This window comes from Crotalus tigris, unplaced genomic scaffold, assembly GCF_016545835.1.
Source record: "Crotalus tigris isolate CLP2741 ecotype Arizona unplaced genomic scaffold, ASM1654583v1 scf7180000018884.865410, whole genome shotgun sequence".
NCBI classification, from domain to species: Eukaryota; Metazoa; Chordata; class Lepidosauria; order Squamata; family Viperidae; genus Crotalus; species Crotalus tigris.
Genome location: NW_024097256.1, coordinates 514,744 through 534,528, shown reverse-complemented (window position 1 = coordinate 534,528; position 19,785 = coordinate 514,744). Strand labels below are relative to the sequence as shown.

The 19,785-nt window shown below is 43.0% G+C and overlaps 1 protein-coding gene across 1 annotated transcript in view; it reads left to right on the top strand.

Moving 5' to 3' along the window:
- The first annotated feature begins 1,038 nt into the window (after positions 1–1,038).
- SELENON (selenoprotein N) overlaps positions 1,039–19,785 on the top strand; it is a 31,761-nt gene continuing 13,014 nt past the window's right edge. The window contains exons 1-6 of the mRNA XM_039357256.1: positions 1,039–1,613; positions 8,182–8,299; positions 12,164–12,294; positions 13,698–13,910; positions 15,332–15,456; positions 18,069–18,206. Coding sequence (XP_039213190.1) covers positions 1,113–1,613; positions 8,182–8,299; positions 12,164–12,294; positions 13,698–13,910; positions 15,332–15,456; positions 18,069–18,206 — 1,226 coding nt within the window. The 5' untranslated portion in view covers positions 1,039–1,112. The remainder of the gene's footprint in view (positions 1,614–8,181; positions 8,300–12,163; positions 12,295–13,697; positions 13,911–15,331; positions 15,457–18,068; positions 18,207–19,785) is intronic.

The following is a 19,785-nucleotide window of genomic DNA, read 5'->3' as shown; positions in this document are numbered from 1 at the left end:
TCTTACCATCTTTTTTGCTGGTTGTGTGTTATTGAGCATGGAACATAAGGTAAGAAATAACTGTATAGATATAGATGATATAGACGGTTAGAAAACTAATTATTGCAGGTAATTAGATAATGAGTAACGAATAAAGGACTGAAATGTCCTAAGCTGGGAGTTAGAATAATGAGATCCTCTGAGATTTTTTTCTTTGCTCTTTGGTTCTTTAGATTTTGTTTCTGGTTATTTTATTTTCTTATTTCTGAATGTCATGTCATTTATTTATTTTTAATGTCATCATTACATAATTATACATTGCTTCCCCATTGATACTTGATCTTGATACGTCGTATTGCTTGGTACACTGTATTGTTGCAAAACTGTATTGTTTATATCTTCTTTTTTCATAGACCTCTAAGCCAGTCATAAAAAATAAAAAGGAAAAATAAAGCAAAATGTTACAGGAACAAGACAACTCTTTGTGGCAGCCCTTTCCATGCCTATTTATCTTCTCTAGAGTTGCCCAGACTCTAGTCCCTTTCACCCACCAAAGCATCCAAGATGACTTTAGCCTGGTCTCAACTTCGACCCAACCTACCCCACAGGGTTGTTGTTGGGAAATTTATGGAAGGAAATCTGGAGCTAATTAATTACAGGTAGTCCTCAATTTACAACAATTTATTTAGTGACAGTTTGAACTTACAAAGGCACTGAAAAACGTGACCATTTTCACACGACCATTGCAGCATCCCCATGGTGACGTGATCAAAATTCAGACGCTTGACCACTGATTCATATTTAGGATGGTTGCAGTGTCCCAGGGTCCTGTGATCATCTTTTGCCACCTTCTGACAAGCCAAGTCAATGGGAAAGCCAGATTCACTTAACAACCACGTAAGTAACAATGACAACGATTCACTGAACAACTGGCAAGAAATGTCGCAAAATGGGGCAAAACTCACTTAACAAATGTTTCACTGCACAACAGAAATTTTGGGCTCAGTTGTGGTTGAGGATTGTCTGTACCTAAGAAAAAGGAGCAAGGAGGAGGAGGAGGAGGAGGAGGGGACAGCGAGTCCCTGGGCAACTTCGAGCCGGCCTAGCGGGCCTCGAGGGGCGGACGTGGGGAGATGCGGAGAGGAGGAGGCAGGAGGAAGACCACGCAGGCCGCCTGGACCAGCGCGGGAGAGGCGGGAGGCGGGAGAGGGCAGCTGGAGGCTCCGCTGCCAAGCCACGCCGCGCCGCCCGGGGGTCTGCGAGGCCGAAGCGGAGCCGCTTGTCGACTGAGGGGGCCCCGAGACGCCGCCATCGCCGCCGCTTCAGAGGTCCGCGAAAGAAGCGCGAGGCCGCCGCTGCCTCCTCTCTGCACCCGGAGCGAGGCGGGACCGAGAGCCGGCGCCTCCCCGGCCCGGCCAGCGGCGGCCATGACCCGCGGCGGCGAAGACGAGGGCCGCCCGCCCGAACAGGTCGCCTCGCCTCCGGAGGCCTCCCCGGGCGGCGGTTCTGGGCGCCCGCCGCCGCCACCGCCGCCTCCTTCTGCTCGGGTGTCGCGGCTGGGCCTGGTCCTGGCCTTCCTGGCGGCGCTGCTGGCGGCCAAATACTATCGGGACGCGGAGGCCGCCCGGCGGCAGGTAATGGGGAGCGGTCGGGACGGAGGGGTGGGGTGGGGGGGCAAGGGATGGGGGGGCAGCTGTGGGGTCTCTGGACTTTGAAGGGGACTTAGACTGATAATAGTAAGCTTCATCATCATCATGATTAAGTACCGTGATATGGTATGTTTCACATTACATTTCATACTGTATTATATTTCACATTATATTATATTGAATACAATACGATATTCAATATAATTATATGTATGTATGTAATTCTGACATTAACCTGGCTTCAGTAATGAGTAACCAACATTTTGGGTGTGCAAAAGGCAATCCTGGGCCATCATGAAATGGCAAATGTCAGATATAAAGTGCATCTGTTAGTTGTTTACCTGATGGTTGAGCATCTTGTATGGATGCATCACTTAGGTAGGGTTATGTGTACCTGTGTCCTGTTGCATTGGAGAAAATCTGTTTTGTATTTATGTATTTACATAAATACATAAATATATATCTTTAATAATATAATATATATCTTTAATAATTTTGAATATTGGAATCCCAGGTATGGACATTTAAAGTCAATCAGATAAAAATAAAAATAATTGGAATTGGGCATGTCTAGTTTAATGAAGAGAAGGATGAGGGGTGACATGATAGCAGTGTTCCAATATGTCAGGGGCTGCCCCAAAGAAGAGGGAGTCAAGCTATTCTCCAAAGTGCCTGAAGGCAGGACAAGAAGCAATGGATGGAAACTAATCAAGGAGAGAAGCAACCTGGAACTAAGGAGAAATTTCCTGACAGTTAGAACAATTAATCAGTGGAATTAATCATTTAATTAATTAACAATTAACAATTGTTAATTAATAATTAATTAATAATTAACAATTAATCATTTAGCCCTTTGCTCTGATGATGTTAACAGGTTGTTAACGAAAGCTCAGCAATTAATAAAAAAGGCCTTTTATCTTACATCCCAGAGCTCTTTATTTTTATCTGATTGACTTTAAATATATATATATATATATATATATATATATATATATTTGTTTTCTGAGGTTTTCGCGGGTATTTGTATATAGGTCTTTGGTTGTTCGGGTTTTCTCCCGCGTAAAATTGGAAGTGTCTTGGCAACGTTTCGACGAAGTCACATTCGTCATCTTCAGGCTGGTGTTTTTAGCTTCTTGCTTTGAGCAGCAATGTGTGGTTTTAGCTGTTTCTTCCTTTTAATTCTCTCACATACACACACTCTCTCAACTCTCTCTTTCACACACACACACACACACACACACACACACGGCAGTGAATATACCTCATATTTCTGCCTCCTATTTTCCCCACAAGCACAGCTCTGTGTGATGGGTTGGGCTGAACCAGAGAGAATGACCCAAAGTCATCCACCCAGGTTTCATACCTAAAGTGGGACTAGAACTCCAGTCTTGTTTGGACTGGACACCCCACTTGATGGCATCTATCAATCAATCTCCTGGGGAGTTTGAAAGGTATTTGGGGGAAAGCCCCCCCATAAAATTCAGAAGTGTTTTTATTAGGGTAGAAATAATTGTTCATAGTCATGTGATGTGAATGTTGGTGTTTGGAAGAGTGTTTGTTCTTGGGGTGCTGGAAGCTTTTGAAGGTTCTTTCATGTTTTTATTACTAGGGTAATGAAAGCTGAGTGCCCAGGATTCTGTACATAATAAGATAGTTAGCCATATAAAGTGATACATTTTGTTTAGAAATGTTTATTGCAGTCTCAGCAGCATTAATAGAATTCTTTTCATTATGTATCTCTGTTCCTGGTGCCATAAAACTGAAGGGGGCATATGAGGACAGACAAAAGAACACACTTCTTCATGCATGAAACTGATGAATTCTTTGCAGCCCTCAATTACTTTAAAGAAGGTTCCTTGAAGAGAGGGGCAGAGGATAAATAACTTTTTCAGCACCCCCACTAAACTAATTCCTAAATACAGGTACTCCTCAATTTACGACCACTTTTGGAAGTGGAACTTCCAGTGCTAAGCAAGGCAGTTGTTAAGTGAGTCATGAACAATTTTATGACCATTTTTGCCATCATCATTTAAAAGAATCCATGGAGTTAAGAGAATCATGTGGACTTTAAGCAAGTCTAGCTTCCCTCATTGACTTGCTTGTCAAAAGCCAGCTGGGAAGGTCACAGATGGGAAACACGTGACCCCCAGGATGCTGCAACCATCGTAAATACATGCCAGTTGTTGCCAAGTGTTGGAATTTTGATCATGTAACTGCAAGGAGGCTGGATAAGTGCCAGGACCAGTTGCATGTCACTTTTTTTCAGTGCCATTTTAATTTTGAACGGTCACTAAACAAATGGTTATAAGTCGAGGATTACCTTAAGATGCAGAGGGATGCAGATTGTTAGGACTGGTTAGAAATCATCTTTTTATTTTTTTTTTCTAAGTCTGCTTATTGTGCCTGCAGATTCCAGGTTTTGATGCTTGCCAGTTTGCAGGTAGTGAGAAAACCCCGGGGGGGGGGGGAAAGAAACATATTTGGGAAATCAACATCCCGACTTGCAAAACATTATTATACTTGTAGGCATTTTAATGGCATTGCTCAGTCAAACGGATAACTGGCTGTACCTCACTGCATTTCAAATAGCCTTGGGCTAGTGCCACTAAAATAATGTCCTGGCCTTAAGTGCTTAGTGATGTCAGAGTTTTGTAGCTCCTGAGAGTTCCTCTCTTCTGAGTCCTAGCTTGGGATCCATCCCCAACCTATTTCTACGTTTGAACCAGCCCTGCAAGGCACTTAAGTGCTTTCCTGACCATAATTGACAACAACAGCAGCTTTCAGGCAGCATTAGCATCCTTTTAGGCTGGCAGATAGCAGATGGAAAATAAATGCTCTTCAGAGCTGTGGGAACTTTAATGGGACAGCTAGCGGCGTGGAAGCCCGCAGAGGGAAGAAACCATGTTGCACTAGGGAGTTGGGGGTGGTCTGCCTGCACTCCATAACAGATGACGGAGTACATTTTAAACTCATCCCCTCCAACCTTACTTGAGATCACTCGTTCATAGACCAATGTTTCTCAACCTTATGGGCTTCAACTCCCAGATTTCCCCAGGAGAATTCTGGGAATTGAAGTCCATATGTTTGAAAGGGATGGATTCCAACACCCATTACCTTCCACCAAAATCCAAAAAACTGTAGAGTTTTTTTTACTTCTAATCTAACAACTTACTCATGTTTCCCATACTCTCTCATATCTCCAAAACACAGCCTGAATTAAGCAGGTTTTTTTCCAACTTGGCAGCAATGAGCTGAGTTAGAAGGAATGTGAGCTGTGGACTCAATCCATTGGGAACATGTGCCTTAAGTGACTCACAGAAATAAATGGGAACTAGTGGGATAATTTGGCTGGGTTTTTTTTATATAACAGCTGCTACATCTCAGCCGTGAGCCAGAGTATGTTTGGGGGGCCAAACATCTTGCTGTATACTATATAGCTTCCTATACTGTACAGAGCAGGCATATCAAACTCACGACAGTCACGTGCGGTTTCAGTATGATGCATCCAGCCCGCGGGCCGGCAGTTTGACATGCCTGACATAGAGGTTTTGCAATTATTTGGGGAGACAAATTATGGGTCAGTGCTTAGAGTACAAGGTTTGCATATAAGTTGTAGGTTTGATTTCAGCCTTACTAAAAAACAGGCTGGGAAAATCCAGAGGGAGATAATCTTTTTCGTGCTAGGTCTCCAGTCCCTCAAAAGAAATCTATTGGAAGGTATTGTATGGAGATATCTATAGGTAATCCTCGACTTACAGTCATTTAGTGACCATCCAAAGTTACAAGGGAACTGGAAAAAATGTGCATCCTCACAATCTCTCTCTCTCTCTCTCTCTCTCTCTCTCTCTCTCTCTCTCTCTCTCTGAATATATATCTGTGCAATCTATAAAATATGTATATAGTATAATATATATATTATGGGTATGTGCATGCCAAAAATGATGCTGCCAAAAATCAGTGTTTTACTGCTAAATTTTGGCAGCATGATCTTGCAGAGTTTACAGAGATGCAGAAATGGTTGAGGGGGGATCCTTGTGACTCATGGAGTCACAACTTTATCGAAGGGGAAATATTGGGATGAGTTCACTGAGTTTTGTTTCTTTTTACAGTGCATTTTTAAAAAATGTTTACTGTTCTTCCATTCTTACATCTATGGCTGCAGTTATATTCCATTGCTGGACAGAGATAATCACTTTCCGAGTTGTTAAAATTAGGCAATTTCAGAGCTCAGAGCCACTGCTGCTTCCACACTTACAGGAAGAGCATTGCTTTAATTTAGAAATATCTTCGGCCATATTTTAGAACCCTGTTCATAATAATTTTTCTGACCATGTTCTTGGTTGATTACATAATCCATGCTACCGGAGCATGAATCCATGGTTCACTAATCATAATCTCAGGATTTGGAGCTACCTAAAAAACTCAAATTCCTTGTGAACAGCAAACCTTTTGACAAAACAGCGGCTGGGGAAGTTAGTGCCTTATTCACTTTTCAGTGCAATTCTGAATGCAGTTATGACACAAAGTTCTGTTCAGTTAAGTGCATTTGCTAGGCAAATTTGATAACAGCCTAAGCTTTTTATGCTTGCATTTCTAGCAAATAGCAGGAAGGTAATTATCTTTTGATTCCATCGTGTAAAGTTGGCTTACCTTCCATAAAACATCAGCCTATTTCTAATTTGCCTTTGCTCAAGACTAAAACAGGTGCCAGGCAATCACAAATCTCCACTTTGGAGAATATGTTCTGAAAAGTTAGCATCAGAAGGCTTTGCCTTAGAAGAGTGAAAATGAAAGAGGAAATTGGTTCTTTCTTCTTTTCACCTTTTCCTAACATAATTCACTTCTGTGATGTTAGTCTTGCTGGGTGAAATTTTGTTCTCTGTGCCTGAAGGGAAAAGAATCCCTCTGTAAGGGAGATGGGCAGATTCCAAATTTGATAATAATAAAGTTGGAAGGGACCTTGGAGGTCATCAAGTCCAACCCCCTGCTCAGGCAGGAAACCCTATACCATTTCAGACAAATGGCTGTCCAGTCTCTTCTTTAAAACTTCCAGTGTTGGAGCATTCACCGCTTTTGGAGGCAGGTTGTTCCACTGGTTAATTGTTCTAACTGTCAGGAAGTTTCTCCTTAGTTCAGTGGTTCTCAACCTTTTTAATGCCGCGACCCCCCAACCGATCGTAAGTTGAGGACTACTCAACCGGTCGTAAGTCGAGGACTACTCAACTGGTGCAGCACCGTTTGCAGAATGGGACTTTTGGCGGGCTCAGCAGGACAGAGACAGCCAATAGAATTAGACTCTATTCAAGAGAGTCTATTCTATTGGCTTTCAAAAGCCAATAGAATAAAAGGGAGTAGCACAGCTAAGGAAAAAGGGAAAAAATGGCGGACTGCGTTGTTTGGCGACCCCCGTGAAATGGTCGTTCGACTCCAAATGGGGTCCCGACCCACAGGTTGAGAACCACTGCCTTAGTTCTAGGTTGCTTCTCTCCTTGATTTGTTTCCATCCGTTGCTTCTTGTCCTGCCTTCAGGCACTCTGGAAAATAGCTTGACTCCCTCTTCTTTGTGGCAGCCTCTGAGATATTGGAAGACTGCTATCTTGCCCCCCCCCCCCCCGTCCTTCTCTTCATTAAACTAGACATACCCAATTCCACCAATCTTTCCTTATATGTTTTAGCCTCCAGTCCCCTAATTTGATAAATACAAAATAAAAGGAAAATGATGCATGCATTTTTCACAAGCATAGCTAATACCTTCCTCAAATTGGTGTTCCTTGGGTGTATCAGACTAATGCACATAATACTTAAAGATGAAGTCTAACACAACTGGAGGGTTCTTGGTACTGTAAAGGAAAGCTGGCTTACAAATAAGGGTATTTGAGTAGATGTCAAATTTAGTTGTGTTGCATCAATGCAATTTTCCTGACAGTATTATAGAAGTGGTTTGAAAGATCTTTTTCAGTCTAGCTCAGGGGTCCTCAACCTTGGCAATTTTAAGACTTGTGGACTTCAACTCCCAGAATTCCTCAGCCAGCAAAGGAGTTGAAGTCCACAAGTCTTAAAGTTGCCAAGGCTGAGGACCCCTGGTCTAGCTTACAACTACAATATGAAGAAGCATACAGGAAATCCCCAATTTACAACTGGTCCATTAATGACCATTTGACGTTCTGATGGACCTGCCTGAGTATTTATGACCCAGTTCTGGAGATTTGACAGTCACCCAACTTGCAGACAATCTGACTGAACTTTGGTGCTCAACAACTGAGCTGCTAGTAATTGTGTCCCATCATGTGACCATGATTTATGATGATTTTGGGAATGTCTTCAACATTACAATACCAAACTGGGAAATCTGTTTGCAGCTTTTCTGCATTACATCTATTTTGATGAAAGGATCTCTGTGCTCATTTCATTTGTCTGAAAGAAGTGCTTCTTAAGCTTCTTATCTGTCCAGGTGCATATCACGTAACTAGCTTGGGTGATGAGACAGATGGTTAATTTGAATTTCTTTATTTCGTGAATGTATGTATTAAAGAATCCCTTTTCTTCCACTTAGGAAACAGCCCTGAAATCTCTGGGAAATGAGGGTCTTTTTCTCTTCTCTTCCCTGGATACTAACAATGATTTATACATCAGTCCTGAGGAATTCAAACCCATTGCAGAGAAACTGACTGGTAAGTATTTTAAGAATTTGAGAGCACAAAAAGAATACTAAGTATTGGTGCTGTGCAATTACTAAATATTGGTCCTGTGCAAAAACATTTCTACCATTTTTCCCTCATGGCTTAAATGTGTGTCTTGTATTTCTTTAGTTATGTACTGGCTAAGCAGCTTGTGTATATGTGGAAGTGACTTGTTTTTCATTGTGAAATGATCTTATGTTTTATAATAACTTCCCTGATTTCCTGTGCAGTACTTCCATTAATTCACAAGGAGTGACCCCAGGATGGCTTTTCTCCCACAGATTTTGGTGCTATTGTCACGGGTAAGGTGAGAACCTACCCTTAAAAATTCAGATTTTTGGGAACATGGGGTAAGTGCCTTCTCAAAATGGCTTCCATGAGGGAATTGCCATAATAATCCCCAAATCCATATTAGTCCAGTATGCTTTTTGCTACCTTTTTTCTTTTCATTTCACTTCTTAGCAATTGGCTACACCAAAATGGGAAGATTTTGTTTTATTCTTCCTTGATTACAAGCTTTGGAATGAAGTGTTCTCAGGTGTGTGGATGCTGTTTATAGGTATTTAGGTGGTGTTAGCAACCTAATGCAAGGGATTGATGGCTACGTGAAACCTCCTTTAATAGCTATGTCTTAACAGTTCTCTTTTCTTCTGCAACAGCCACAACAGTGCAGTTGGATTAGATATCAGGAGCTGCAAGGTGGCCCATAAAAAGTTCATGATTTTTTTTCCAGGGACTGTAAAAAATGCATCTTAAATTTTGGATATATGAATTGTCTGCCTTTTGGTAGCTTTGATGGAAGACACTTCTTGTAAATCCATCATGCACACGTGCCAGTGCTTCTGTAATACATGTATATACATTGTGTGTGAGAGAGTGTGTGTGGGTGTGTGAGAGAGGTGCCCACAGTTTTTTCCTCAGCTCAGACTGATTTCAAAGGATAAGGGTGATGAGCTGTGTCTCTTTGAAAGGCATATGTGTCAGATGCTGTTCTCATTAAGGACAATTTTTTTGTAAAGCCGCTGTTCCCATTGTTGAACTTACAGAGTTGTACGTGCCGGTTTTGGCTAGGGCTTAAAAGAGATTAAAAGGCAAAAAAGATGGCTCTGCTGTCATGTGGCCAGTGAGCTGTCCCTGGTGAGGTGTCAACGGGCTACTTTGAATTCCAAAATCTCTGCATGCAGCATCATAATGTCAAGATTTCTATCTACTGGTTACTTAGGACTATCTTGACGATATATTTACCTGGAAAATGGATCTGTGTGCTTTTACAGGCATTCCTCAACTTACGGCCACAATTGAGAGCAGAATTTCAGTTGCTAAATAAGGCAGTAGTTAAGTGAGTCGCACCCAATTTTATCACCTGTTTGCTGGTCAAGTGAATCAATGCAGTTGTTAAGCGAATCCGTTGCCTTTACTTATGGAATGTTTCCCAAACTTGACAATTTTAAGGCATGTGGACTTCAACTCCCAGAATTCCACAGCCAGCATTGCTGGCTGTGGAATTCTGGGAGTTGAAGTCCTCATGCCTTAAAATTGTCAAGTTTGGGAAACACTGACTTATGGGAAACCAGCTTGGGAGATCACAAATAATCATGTGGCCATTTCCAAGTGCCTAATTCTTGATCACGTGACCACGGGGACGCTGTGGCAGTTGTAAGCGTGAGGACCAGTCGCAAGTCACCTTTTCCGTGCAATTGTAACTTCAAACTGTCGCTAAATGAATGGTTGTAAGTCGAGGACTACCTGTACAGGAAGGAAGGAAGGATTAATTTGGCCCATGCTTTGTATATCTGTAAGGAGATCAAGCTAACTGGGAAACTAAAAAGGTTTTGTCAACTTTTCAGCTATTTTCTTCTTAGAAACTGTGTACTGTTGAACCATGCCAAGGGTAAAAGCCCGGTGACTGCCCAGGCATAGTGGTCACCAGCTTCTCTGGCTTGAGAGTCAAAAACTTTCCAGTTCTTCTTGGTCATTGAATACCCTCCTTCTCATTTTAGCTGGATTCAGACACCATGCTCGGCGATGACTTGTTTTTAATCATAACTTGCTGAGCAATCTACAGCGGCTTGTTTTATATATGTTGTAAGCCATACATCAGGAATGCCCTACCCCAGCCCTTTTCCTTCTGCCAAACCTTTGGGTGTGACCACCAGAAGTTTCTATAGAGATTGCCTAAGAATGCTAATTTACTGGCATTTCATTAATTGATTTCATTTTAATTTTACATTCAGCCAGTTCAATTGGAGGGCTAATTTTTGTGCCCGCATTGCCTTCTTTGCATCCTTTGGGGAGAAGGGTCTCCAGTGAACCACTCAGGGACCAGGTGCAGGTCTATGTCCAAAAATGCTGGTGCAACCCTGCAGGTAAACCTGATTCCTTCCACCACAACTGTGGCATTAAGCCAAACCCAGACAAGTTACCTTACGGTTTCTGAATCCGATCCGTATTGTATTTTTTCCCAACCCAAAGTATTTGGCAGCAGGCTGTTATCCTCTCTCATCCCCAAGTAATTACCATCTTCCAGCTTGATGTGTAATAAAGGTGAAGGAGCTCACTTTAGCAGGAATCGGAGAAGAGACAGGAAGAAATCCACCCGCCTTTTGCATAAGCTTATTTGTGGGAACAATAATAATAATTTTGCAAGCCCTCTTAAGCCCCCGCGTCAGTTGTTGATGGTCTGTTGCTGCCACCTGGTGCATGGAGGTAGAATTGTTGAGCTCTGGCCCTCTTTTGGTACCCAATTCTAGGGTTCGGTGTAGTTGTCAAGTGCACAACTTCCCACCTGCACAACTGTAATCCCTGTGGACAATGTGTGTTGCACTGTCTGCTTCTGGTTGGTCTGTCATGGCAGGGTAAATATAGTTGATTTAGATTGCCAATTGAGAAAGAGCAGCCATAGTAATTTGGAGCAAGCTTTTTCTGCTGGCAGTCTCCATTCTTTGCAATCCACACCTGCCAAATTGAGATTCAGATTTTGTGGGCTTTTGGAGTACCTTTTTACCTGCTTATTTTCCCTGTTTTTATTTCAATAGTTGATGTTAATACCTGTGGCTTTTATTTTAGCTTTATATTTTTATTGCAATCCGTCATGGGAATTTTGGTAGTGAATAGTAGAACAAGTTAAATGAGTCAGTATGTTCATGAGGACAGTTAGTGCAATTTTTAAATGCTTGGCAACTTAAAAAACGTGGAACAAAGTTTCCCAGCATTGGCACTAGCTACTTGGTAAACCCTACAAAGAGCAGATAGGAGGAATTGAATCAATGATCACATAATCCTTTGCACACAATCCATGCTGTCTGATTTTTATATAAGTTTCACCCATTCTAATTTGGACAATAACTGCTATTACTGATTCTCTGTGACAGTTGCACTGTAGTGTAGCAGTGAGCTATTGTACGTGATACATTTATTTCACTAAAGTAATAACTCAATAGGAGAGGAGGAATGAAAATAAGGGTGCAAATCTTTTAGGACTGCAGTAGTTTTGGATGACATTTTAGGAATGGAATTGCTGAAAACTTAAATGATGTGATGGCAAAATTTCAGACATATTAAAACTACTGTGCGGTTTTGTTTGGTGGCATTCAATTCCTAAAGAAACAATTATTTTTCTAAATGTTACTTAACCATTTATATCAAACTACAGAAGACACCATTGGGTCTGTAAAGGATATAATCCATCTTATAGTGAAGCATAACATCAATATTATCTTCATTCCCACTGAGACATCTTTTCCTCTCTGCATCACCTTTCAGGCCAACTTCTTCTGATTGCTAGGCTTTCTTGTATTCTCAATTTCATATTTTTACTTATTAAAATGAGTTTTTGGTTACTACCGTTCCATTCAGGGATGGTTCCTGTGTCTGGAACTGAGGAGGAGGAAGTGATGGATCCCAGTGGAGAGACTCTCTCTATCCTTGCAAAATTCCAGCCTCTGTTGATGGAAACCATGACAAAGAGCAAAGATGGCTTCCTTGGAGTGAGTAGCACAGTTTAAAAAATATATATTGCAGCTACAGACATATGTTGGGGAGGGGGGGACAGTTTCAGTCAGCAATTCTGTGAATCCAGTCATTCAATCAATTGATCTTTATTCTGGTCCAGGGCAGTTATTAAAAATAAGCATAAATGTACAAGATGTATAACGGATATAAAAAAGTGGAAGTTTAAAAATTACACGGGATATAACATATGTGTAAATCTAAAACTAAGAATAAATAAGCAACATAGAGGTGGGCCTCAACTTGTGGCCATTTATTTAATGACTGTTCAAAGTTACAAGGGTGTTGAAAAAAGTGACATGACTGCTTCTTGCATTTACGAAAATCACAGCATCCTCTCAATCACGGGATCAAAATTTAGGCCCTGGAGCCACTGGCATGTATTTACAATGGTTGCAGTGTCCTAGACCAGTGGTGGCGAATCTATGGCACACGTGCCAGAGGCGGCACTTAGAGTCTCTCTGTGGGCACACGTGCCATGCCCCGGAGATGGCAACCGTCCCACTTCAACCAGCTGTCTGCTAACTTGGCAAGGTCCCATGTGGCCAGATGCATCCCAGCAAGGCTGGTTTCCTTCCCGCACGTCCCATCCCTCCTGGCCTCGCATGCTCTCCTTTTCCCGGGCACGACCTACTGCATCGCCTCCTCAGCTGTCGGCCAGCCATCCAGCTCAGAGGTGGCTTCTCTGAACTGCTGGCGGTGGGCTGAGGATCCCCAGATTGTGCCGGTCGAGGGGCTGGCAGGCTGTGGCTGCTGTGGTTGCTGACAGACATTGTTGGCCCCATGCGCTCACTGGCCTCTGTGTGTGGGGGGCGATGGTGTCAGCAGCTGCCCTGGCCCCTGCATCACCTTGCCCTGCGGCAATGGCACCCCCGCCCTGCCTCGCCTTGCCTCACCTCGCCTCACCCCGCAGGACAAGCCTCCTGCCCACTGCCCCACCTGCCAGAGACTCCCTGGATCTCCCCCAACCCTGCCCGACCCCCACAGGTGTCCCTCCCTACAAGCAACATCGAGGTGACCACGCCCACCTTGGCCACACCCACCCAGTCTGCCATGACCACAGCCACACCCATCCAGTGGGCCACGCCTACCTGGCACCCAGCGATAAATAAGTGGGTTTTGGGTTGCAGTTTGGGCACTCGGTCTCTAAAAGGTTCGCCATCACTCTCCTAGACTCATGAGATTGCCATTTGCAACTTCCCCAGCTGGCTTCTGGCAAGCAAAGTCATTTCACTTAACAACAGCAAGGATCTGTTTAACAACCGTGGGCACAATTCACGGTTGTGTGGATTAGCAATGAAAATTCTGGTCCCAATTATGGCTGTTCTTGCAATCTCTAAAAACTAGGTTTGCTTATTAATAGGCCTGCTTGTTTCTTCAGATTTCCCATGTGGCCTTTACTGGGCTCCGCAACTGGACAGCTCCTGCTTCACCCCTCAGTGTGATGTTTGCTCGACAATTCAAGGCCTTTCTTCCCCCAAAGAATAAGTTGGAACCTGGTGACCCGTGGTGGATCATTCCCAGCGAACTAAACATCTTTACCGGATATCTTCCCAATAACCGTTTCTACCCTCCGGCTCCCAAGGGCAAGGAGGTGAGTGTGGTGCTTCCTAATGAGGAAGAGAAAATAACCTTTGTGATTGTTGAGTGGGGCTATCTTGAATTTGATACAGTGGTGAGGTTGTTGGTTCTTATGAAAAGGGGAATTCTACACCTTTAATTTTGTTTATTGGGAAGTGGCGTTAAATGCCTGTAATTTCTGAACTCTGTCTATATATTGGCATTTCTCAGTCTTAGAAACTTCAAGTCCTTTGGATTTCAACTCCCAGAAGTCCCCAGCCAGCATGCTGGGGAATAGAAAATAGAAAGAAAGCATGCGGGCTGGCTGGCGGATTCTGGGATTTTGAAGCCCACCTGTCTTAAAGTTGCAGAGATTGAAAAACACTGGGCTATAAGATGATTCATTAAGTCCAGTCCCGGCAAAACGGACTTGAGAGGAAGGCTTTGAAAAGAGGGGGAAGGGGGGAAAGCAATGGTATTTTAATGCAGTGCTTTCTGAATCACAGAAAGAAACATTGCGGATCGATAGAGCACAAAGTAGAAATGCAGTGCAAATGGGCAGATCAATTTCCAGTCCTTGGCAGCTGCCCATTGGAATATTGGATCAGGTGTATTAAAGACCAAAACCACTGTGATTACTATAACAAATATTCAGTAATAACAGGAGCTATAAATTATTGAAAGGAGCAGAGAAACGGGAGGGAGAGCAAGGAGCTAAAGACGGGTAGGCAACCTTGGCTCTTTTATGACTCGTGGACTTCAACTCCCAGAATTCCTGAGCCAGCCATGAGGAGAAAGGGAGAGGTTTCCAAGTTGAGTCATGCTGGCTTAGGAATTCTGGGAGTTGAAGTCCACGAGTCATAAAAGAGCCAAGGTTGCCTACCTCTGTACTAGTCTATTAAGCCTGACAGGAGTAGATTACCAGAAACTGGTAGGCCTAGCCCAGGGGTAGGCAACCTTGGCCCCTTCATGACTCGTGGACTTCAACTCCCAGAATTCCTGAGCCAGCCATGCTGAGGGGAAAGGGAGAGGTTTCCAAGCTGAGCCATGCCGGCTCAGGAATTCTGGGAGTTGAAGTCCACCAGTCATGAGGGGGCCATAGTTCCCCCATGCTGGCTCAGGAATTCTGGGAGTTGAAGTCCACGAGTCATAAAAGAGCCAAGGTTGACTACCCCTGAGCTAAGACATCTATTGTTGAGCAGTATTTCAGAAAGACACTTTTTTTTCCTCCGGTGAGGAGAGGCACCTGGGCACGTTTCCTGTCGTAGAGAGACAACGTGAAGGGAGATTTAATAGCTCTTTTCAAGAACCTGACAGGCAACCTACACCAAGGATTTCAAGATTGTTATTTCAGTAGAGGTGCTTTCCAGTCCTGAGATTTTGTAATTCTTGGTTTCTCCTTTCAGGGGCTATTGTTCATTTTCAGGTCATTCCTCCCTGTATCTTTTCCTTTAGGTCCTGATTCACAAGCTCTTGAGTATGTTCCACCCGCGGCCATTTGTGAAAACCCGTTTTGCTCCTCAGGGAGCAGTGGCCTGCATTCAAGCTGTAGCAGAGTTCTACTACAGAATAGCCTTCAGGTAAAGTAAAGGTAAAGGTAAAGATTTCCCCTGTCTAGTCATGTCCAACTCTAGGGCAGTGATGGCGAACCTTTTAGAGATTGAGTGCCCAAACTGCAACCTAAAACCTACTTATTTATTGTCGGGTGCTGGGTGGGCGTGGCCCATTGGGTGGGCATGGCTGCGGTGGTAACAGCAGACTGGGTGGGACTAAAAAGTTCAATCAATCAATCCCAACTTTGCAAGATCTTTTTTTTTTTCCCCGCAAGAAGTTGAAATTGACTGATTGATTGAACCTTTTTTGTGTGTACACGGCGGCGGAGGCCTAAAGCAAAAAGATTTTATAAAACCCAGCTGAAGGCCTAGGACTGGGGCGACGGCACACGTGCCCACAGAGAGGGCTCTGAGTGCCGCCTCTGGCACCCGTGCCATAGGTTTGCCACCACTGCTCTAGGGGGTGCTGCTCATCTCTGTTTCTTAGCTGAGGGAGCCAGTGTTGTCTGAAGACACTTCCGTAGTCATGCAGCCAGCATGACTACACACCAAGGTGCACAGAACTCTGTTACCTTCCCACCAAAGTGGTACCTATTAACCTACTCGCATTTGCATACTTTCAACGTGCTAGATGGGCAGGAGCTGGAGCAAGTAACAGGAGCTCACCCCATCCCACGGCACTTGGGTCTTGAACCTGGGCTGTCAGCTTTCCAGCTGATAAGCTCAGCGTTTTTAACTGTTGAGACATCGCGCTACCCTTCAGATACAGTCCCCCAAGAGGTTGCATTCAGTGTGGGGCGTGGGAGGATAGGCGTGCGATTATGTATGAGTAGATCTGAGCAAGAAGCATGTTGGGTGCAACCGCAGGTGGGATTATTTCATCTGGTTGCTTAGAAGTATCTGAAGGAAAGACTGGGGGAGGCACATTATGTATGTGACTCCATGGCCTTGATTCATGAACTGGCCCCTTTATAAAGTTGTGGCCAAGCTGAATTGTTGGCCATCCACATTCTCTAGAATGCTTTTCCCGTCAAACCTGAGAATTGATGTCCTTGCTGGGATTTAAAAATCCCTTAAAACATATTGCAATTGTTTTTCATTATATACATATATGTTTTTAAAGTTTGTGGTCTGATGTTTATGTTTTATTTATATTACTGTGTGGCTTCAGTATTGAAGGATCTAATTATAAATAATTAACTATAAATAAAGAAGGCCCAGTGGATTAATTTTTAATGCAAAGTTAAATTTAGCTTTCTTTGTCCTGGAACAGATTGAATGGTTGGGATGTGATATTCCTCCCCCAGTGCCATTTAAAGACCATGAATTTAAAGGCCTTCTGTTGCTGGGTTGTCAGATTGAGAATAATCGTCCTTGCTCACTGGTTCCTCATGCACCAGCTTTGCTTGATTGGACTGTTGCGTTACTTATTGGTGCAGACAAGCAGTTCCCATGTGGTAGGGAAGGAATATTTCATGTGCCGGTGAAATTGATCACCTGATGATTACTTCCCACCTGAGCATCTAGCCAACCTGCTTTGCATGTAAATAGACTCTGATTCATTCATTGGCATCTCCAAAAGGTCTGTCAAAAATTCCAGCCAGATACTCAGGAGAGTGCCCGTCATGGTACAGCCAACACTACTGAATTAAGCAGCCACTTAGTCTCCCACTTCCTAGAAAATGAGAACCATCGTTCCTTCTTTTAGATCTAGTATAGCTAAGCAAGAGGAGCTTGAAATGTATAACTCTTGTCATTTTTGCAAATGTATGTATGTGACTGGCTTTGTTACACATTCCTCAGGAAGTTCTGTGATCGGAATGGATTTGCACTTATAAATCTTTTTCCCCAGTGGATCAAACTAAGTGACTGATGAGAAAAAGAGAGTGCAGTTTATTAACTCAGAATATGCCTAATGGAGGGCTAATGTTTCCTCAGTGAAAACAGAGATCTCTGCAAAATAGTTAATACACTGTTAAAAATAGAAAGAAAACTCAGAGTAACAATTCTATGCTTTATATGAAAATGTTTTCATTCAATTTTGGATCCCCACAGATGCTAGCAACTCGTGCAAATTAAAATAATAAAACACAATCGTTTTTAAATACACGTAGTGTAGAGTAGGAGCTTTAAAAATACCCACTGACGGGCCAAATCTTGTTTTGTGTTTTGAAGGCGAGAAGAACCATCAATATTGTATGTATAAGAGGCAGAATATTCCACCCTCTCAATTATTCAGTGTTAATGGCAGTGCTGGGAATTTACCATAGAGGCAAACTGGAAGTTTGTGCAGCTGTCTAAGCCCAAATGTAGCATGGTCCATACAGCATAAACAGCTAGTTTGGATCACTGGAAACATCTGTCTGATATTCAAGAACATATCTATGTAGAACTCAATCATAGCTCAACCATTCAGGCCAACATAGATACACGTCTCAATAAATGCATCCTGTAAAGAACTTCCACTGTTCAGCCATTTCATTCTTGCTCATTTACAATAATCCAAAATTCTTCTGGCCTGTTCTCTTGTGTGAATGCAGTCATCTTAATTTGGTGGGGATGAGGGAGGATAGATTTGGTGAAAATTAACTGCTTGGCTTCATTAGCACATAATGGCTGATTGCTTCTTTTGATTCCAGAATCCATGCAGAGTTCCAACTGAATGAGCCTCCAGATTTCCCATTCTGGTTTTCTCCTGCCCAATTCACAGGCTACATTGTCCTCTCAAAGGATTCTTCCCATGTTCGAGAGTTCAAACTGTTTGTCCCTAATAACAGGTAAGCTTCTCCAGTTTCCAGTACTACAAGCAAGCGTGAAATTTGAAGCAGGCTTACTCAATGTATCATTAACAATTTCACATTCTCCTAGTGAAGACAGTTTGCAATAAACATTTGGGTGTAATTCATTTTCTGATGGAGAAACAGATCTGCTTTAATTTTAGTTCTTAACAAGCTTAAAGGCAAAAGATGAACTCCTTGGATAGAGTTCATTGCCTTGACCAAGACATGGTGACTGAATCTATATCGTGTGCTAAGCCAAAATCAGATAAACCAGATGATAACTTGTGGCATGATTTCAGCTACTCAGTCAGGCAACTAAGTGGTCTTACCGGGTTTTAGAGCAGAGTTTCTTGACAATTTTAAGACGTGTGGACTTCAACTCCCAGAATTCCCATGCTGACCAGGGAGTTCTGGGAGATAAGTTCATCATAAGTTAAGCCAGTGTTTCCCAAACTTGACAATTTTAAGGCATGAGGACTTCAACTCCCAGAATTCCCATGCTGACCAGGGAGTTCTGGGAGATAAGTTCATCATAAGTTAAGCCAGTGTTTCCCAAACTTGACAATTTTAAGGCATGAGGACTTCAACTCCCAGAATTCCCATGCTGACCAGGGATTTCTGGGAGATAAGTTCATCATAAGTTAAGCCAGTGTTTCCCAAACTTGACAATTTTAAGGCATGAGGACTTCAACTCCCAGAATTCCCATGCTGACCAGGGAGTTCTGGGAGATAAGTTCATCATAAGTTAAGCCAGTGTTTCCCAAACTTGACAATTTTAAGGCATGAGGACTTCAACTCCCAGAATTCCCATGCTGACCAGGGAGTTCTGGGAGATAAGTTCATCATAAGTTAAGCCAGTGTTTCCCAAACTTGACAATTTTAAGGCATGAGGACTTCAACTCCCAGAATTCCCATGCTGACCAGGGACTTCTGGGAGATAAGTTCATCATAAGTTAAGCCAGTGTTTCCCAAACTTGACAATTTTAAGGCATGAGGACTTCAACTCCCAGAATTCCCATGCTGACCAGGGAATTCTGGGAGATAAGTTCATCATAAGTTAAGCCAGTGTTTCCCAAACTTGACAATTTTAAGGCATGAGGACTTCAACTCCCAGAATTCCCATGCTGACCAGGGAATTCTGGGAGATAAGTTCATCATAAGTTAAGCCAGTGTTTCCCAAACTTGACCATTTTAAGGCATGAGGACTTCAACTCCCAGAATTCCCCCATGCTGACCAGGGAATTCTGGGAGATAAGTTCATCATAAGTTAAGGCAGTGTTTCCCAAACTTGACCATTTTAAGGCATGAGGACTTCAACTCCCAGAATTCCACAGCCAGCAACGCTGGCTGTGGAATTCTGGGAGTTGAAGTCCACATGCCTTAAAATGGTCAAGTTTGGGAAACACTGAGTTAAGCTCACCTTAAAATTGCTGAGGTAGAGCATGTGCTTTGGTACTGACATTTTACCAAAAGAAGATGAAGCTTGGAGAGGGATATGATTCTGGAATGTCCACGAGGCCTTTCAAGCAAATTGCAGTGATTTATTTAACAATAACTTGTCTTGCTGTCAGTGTAT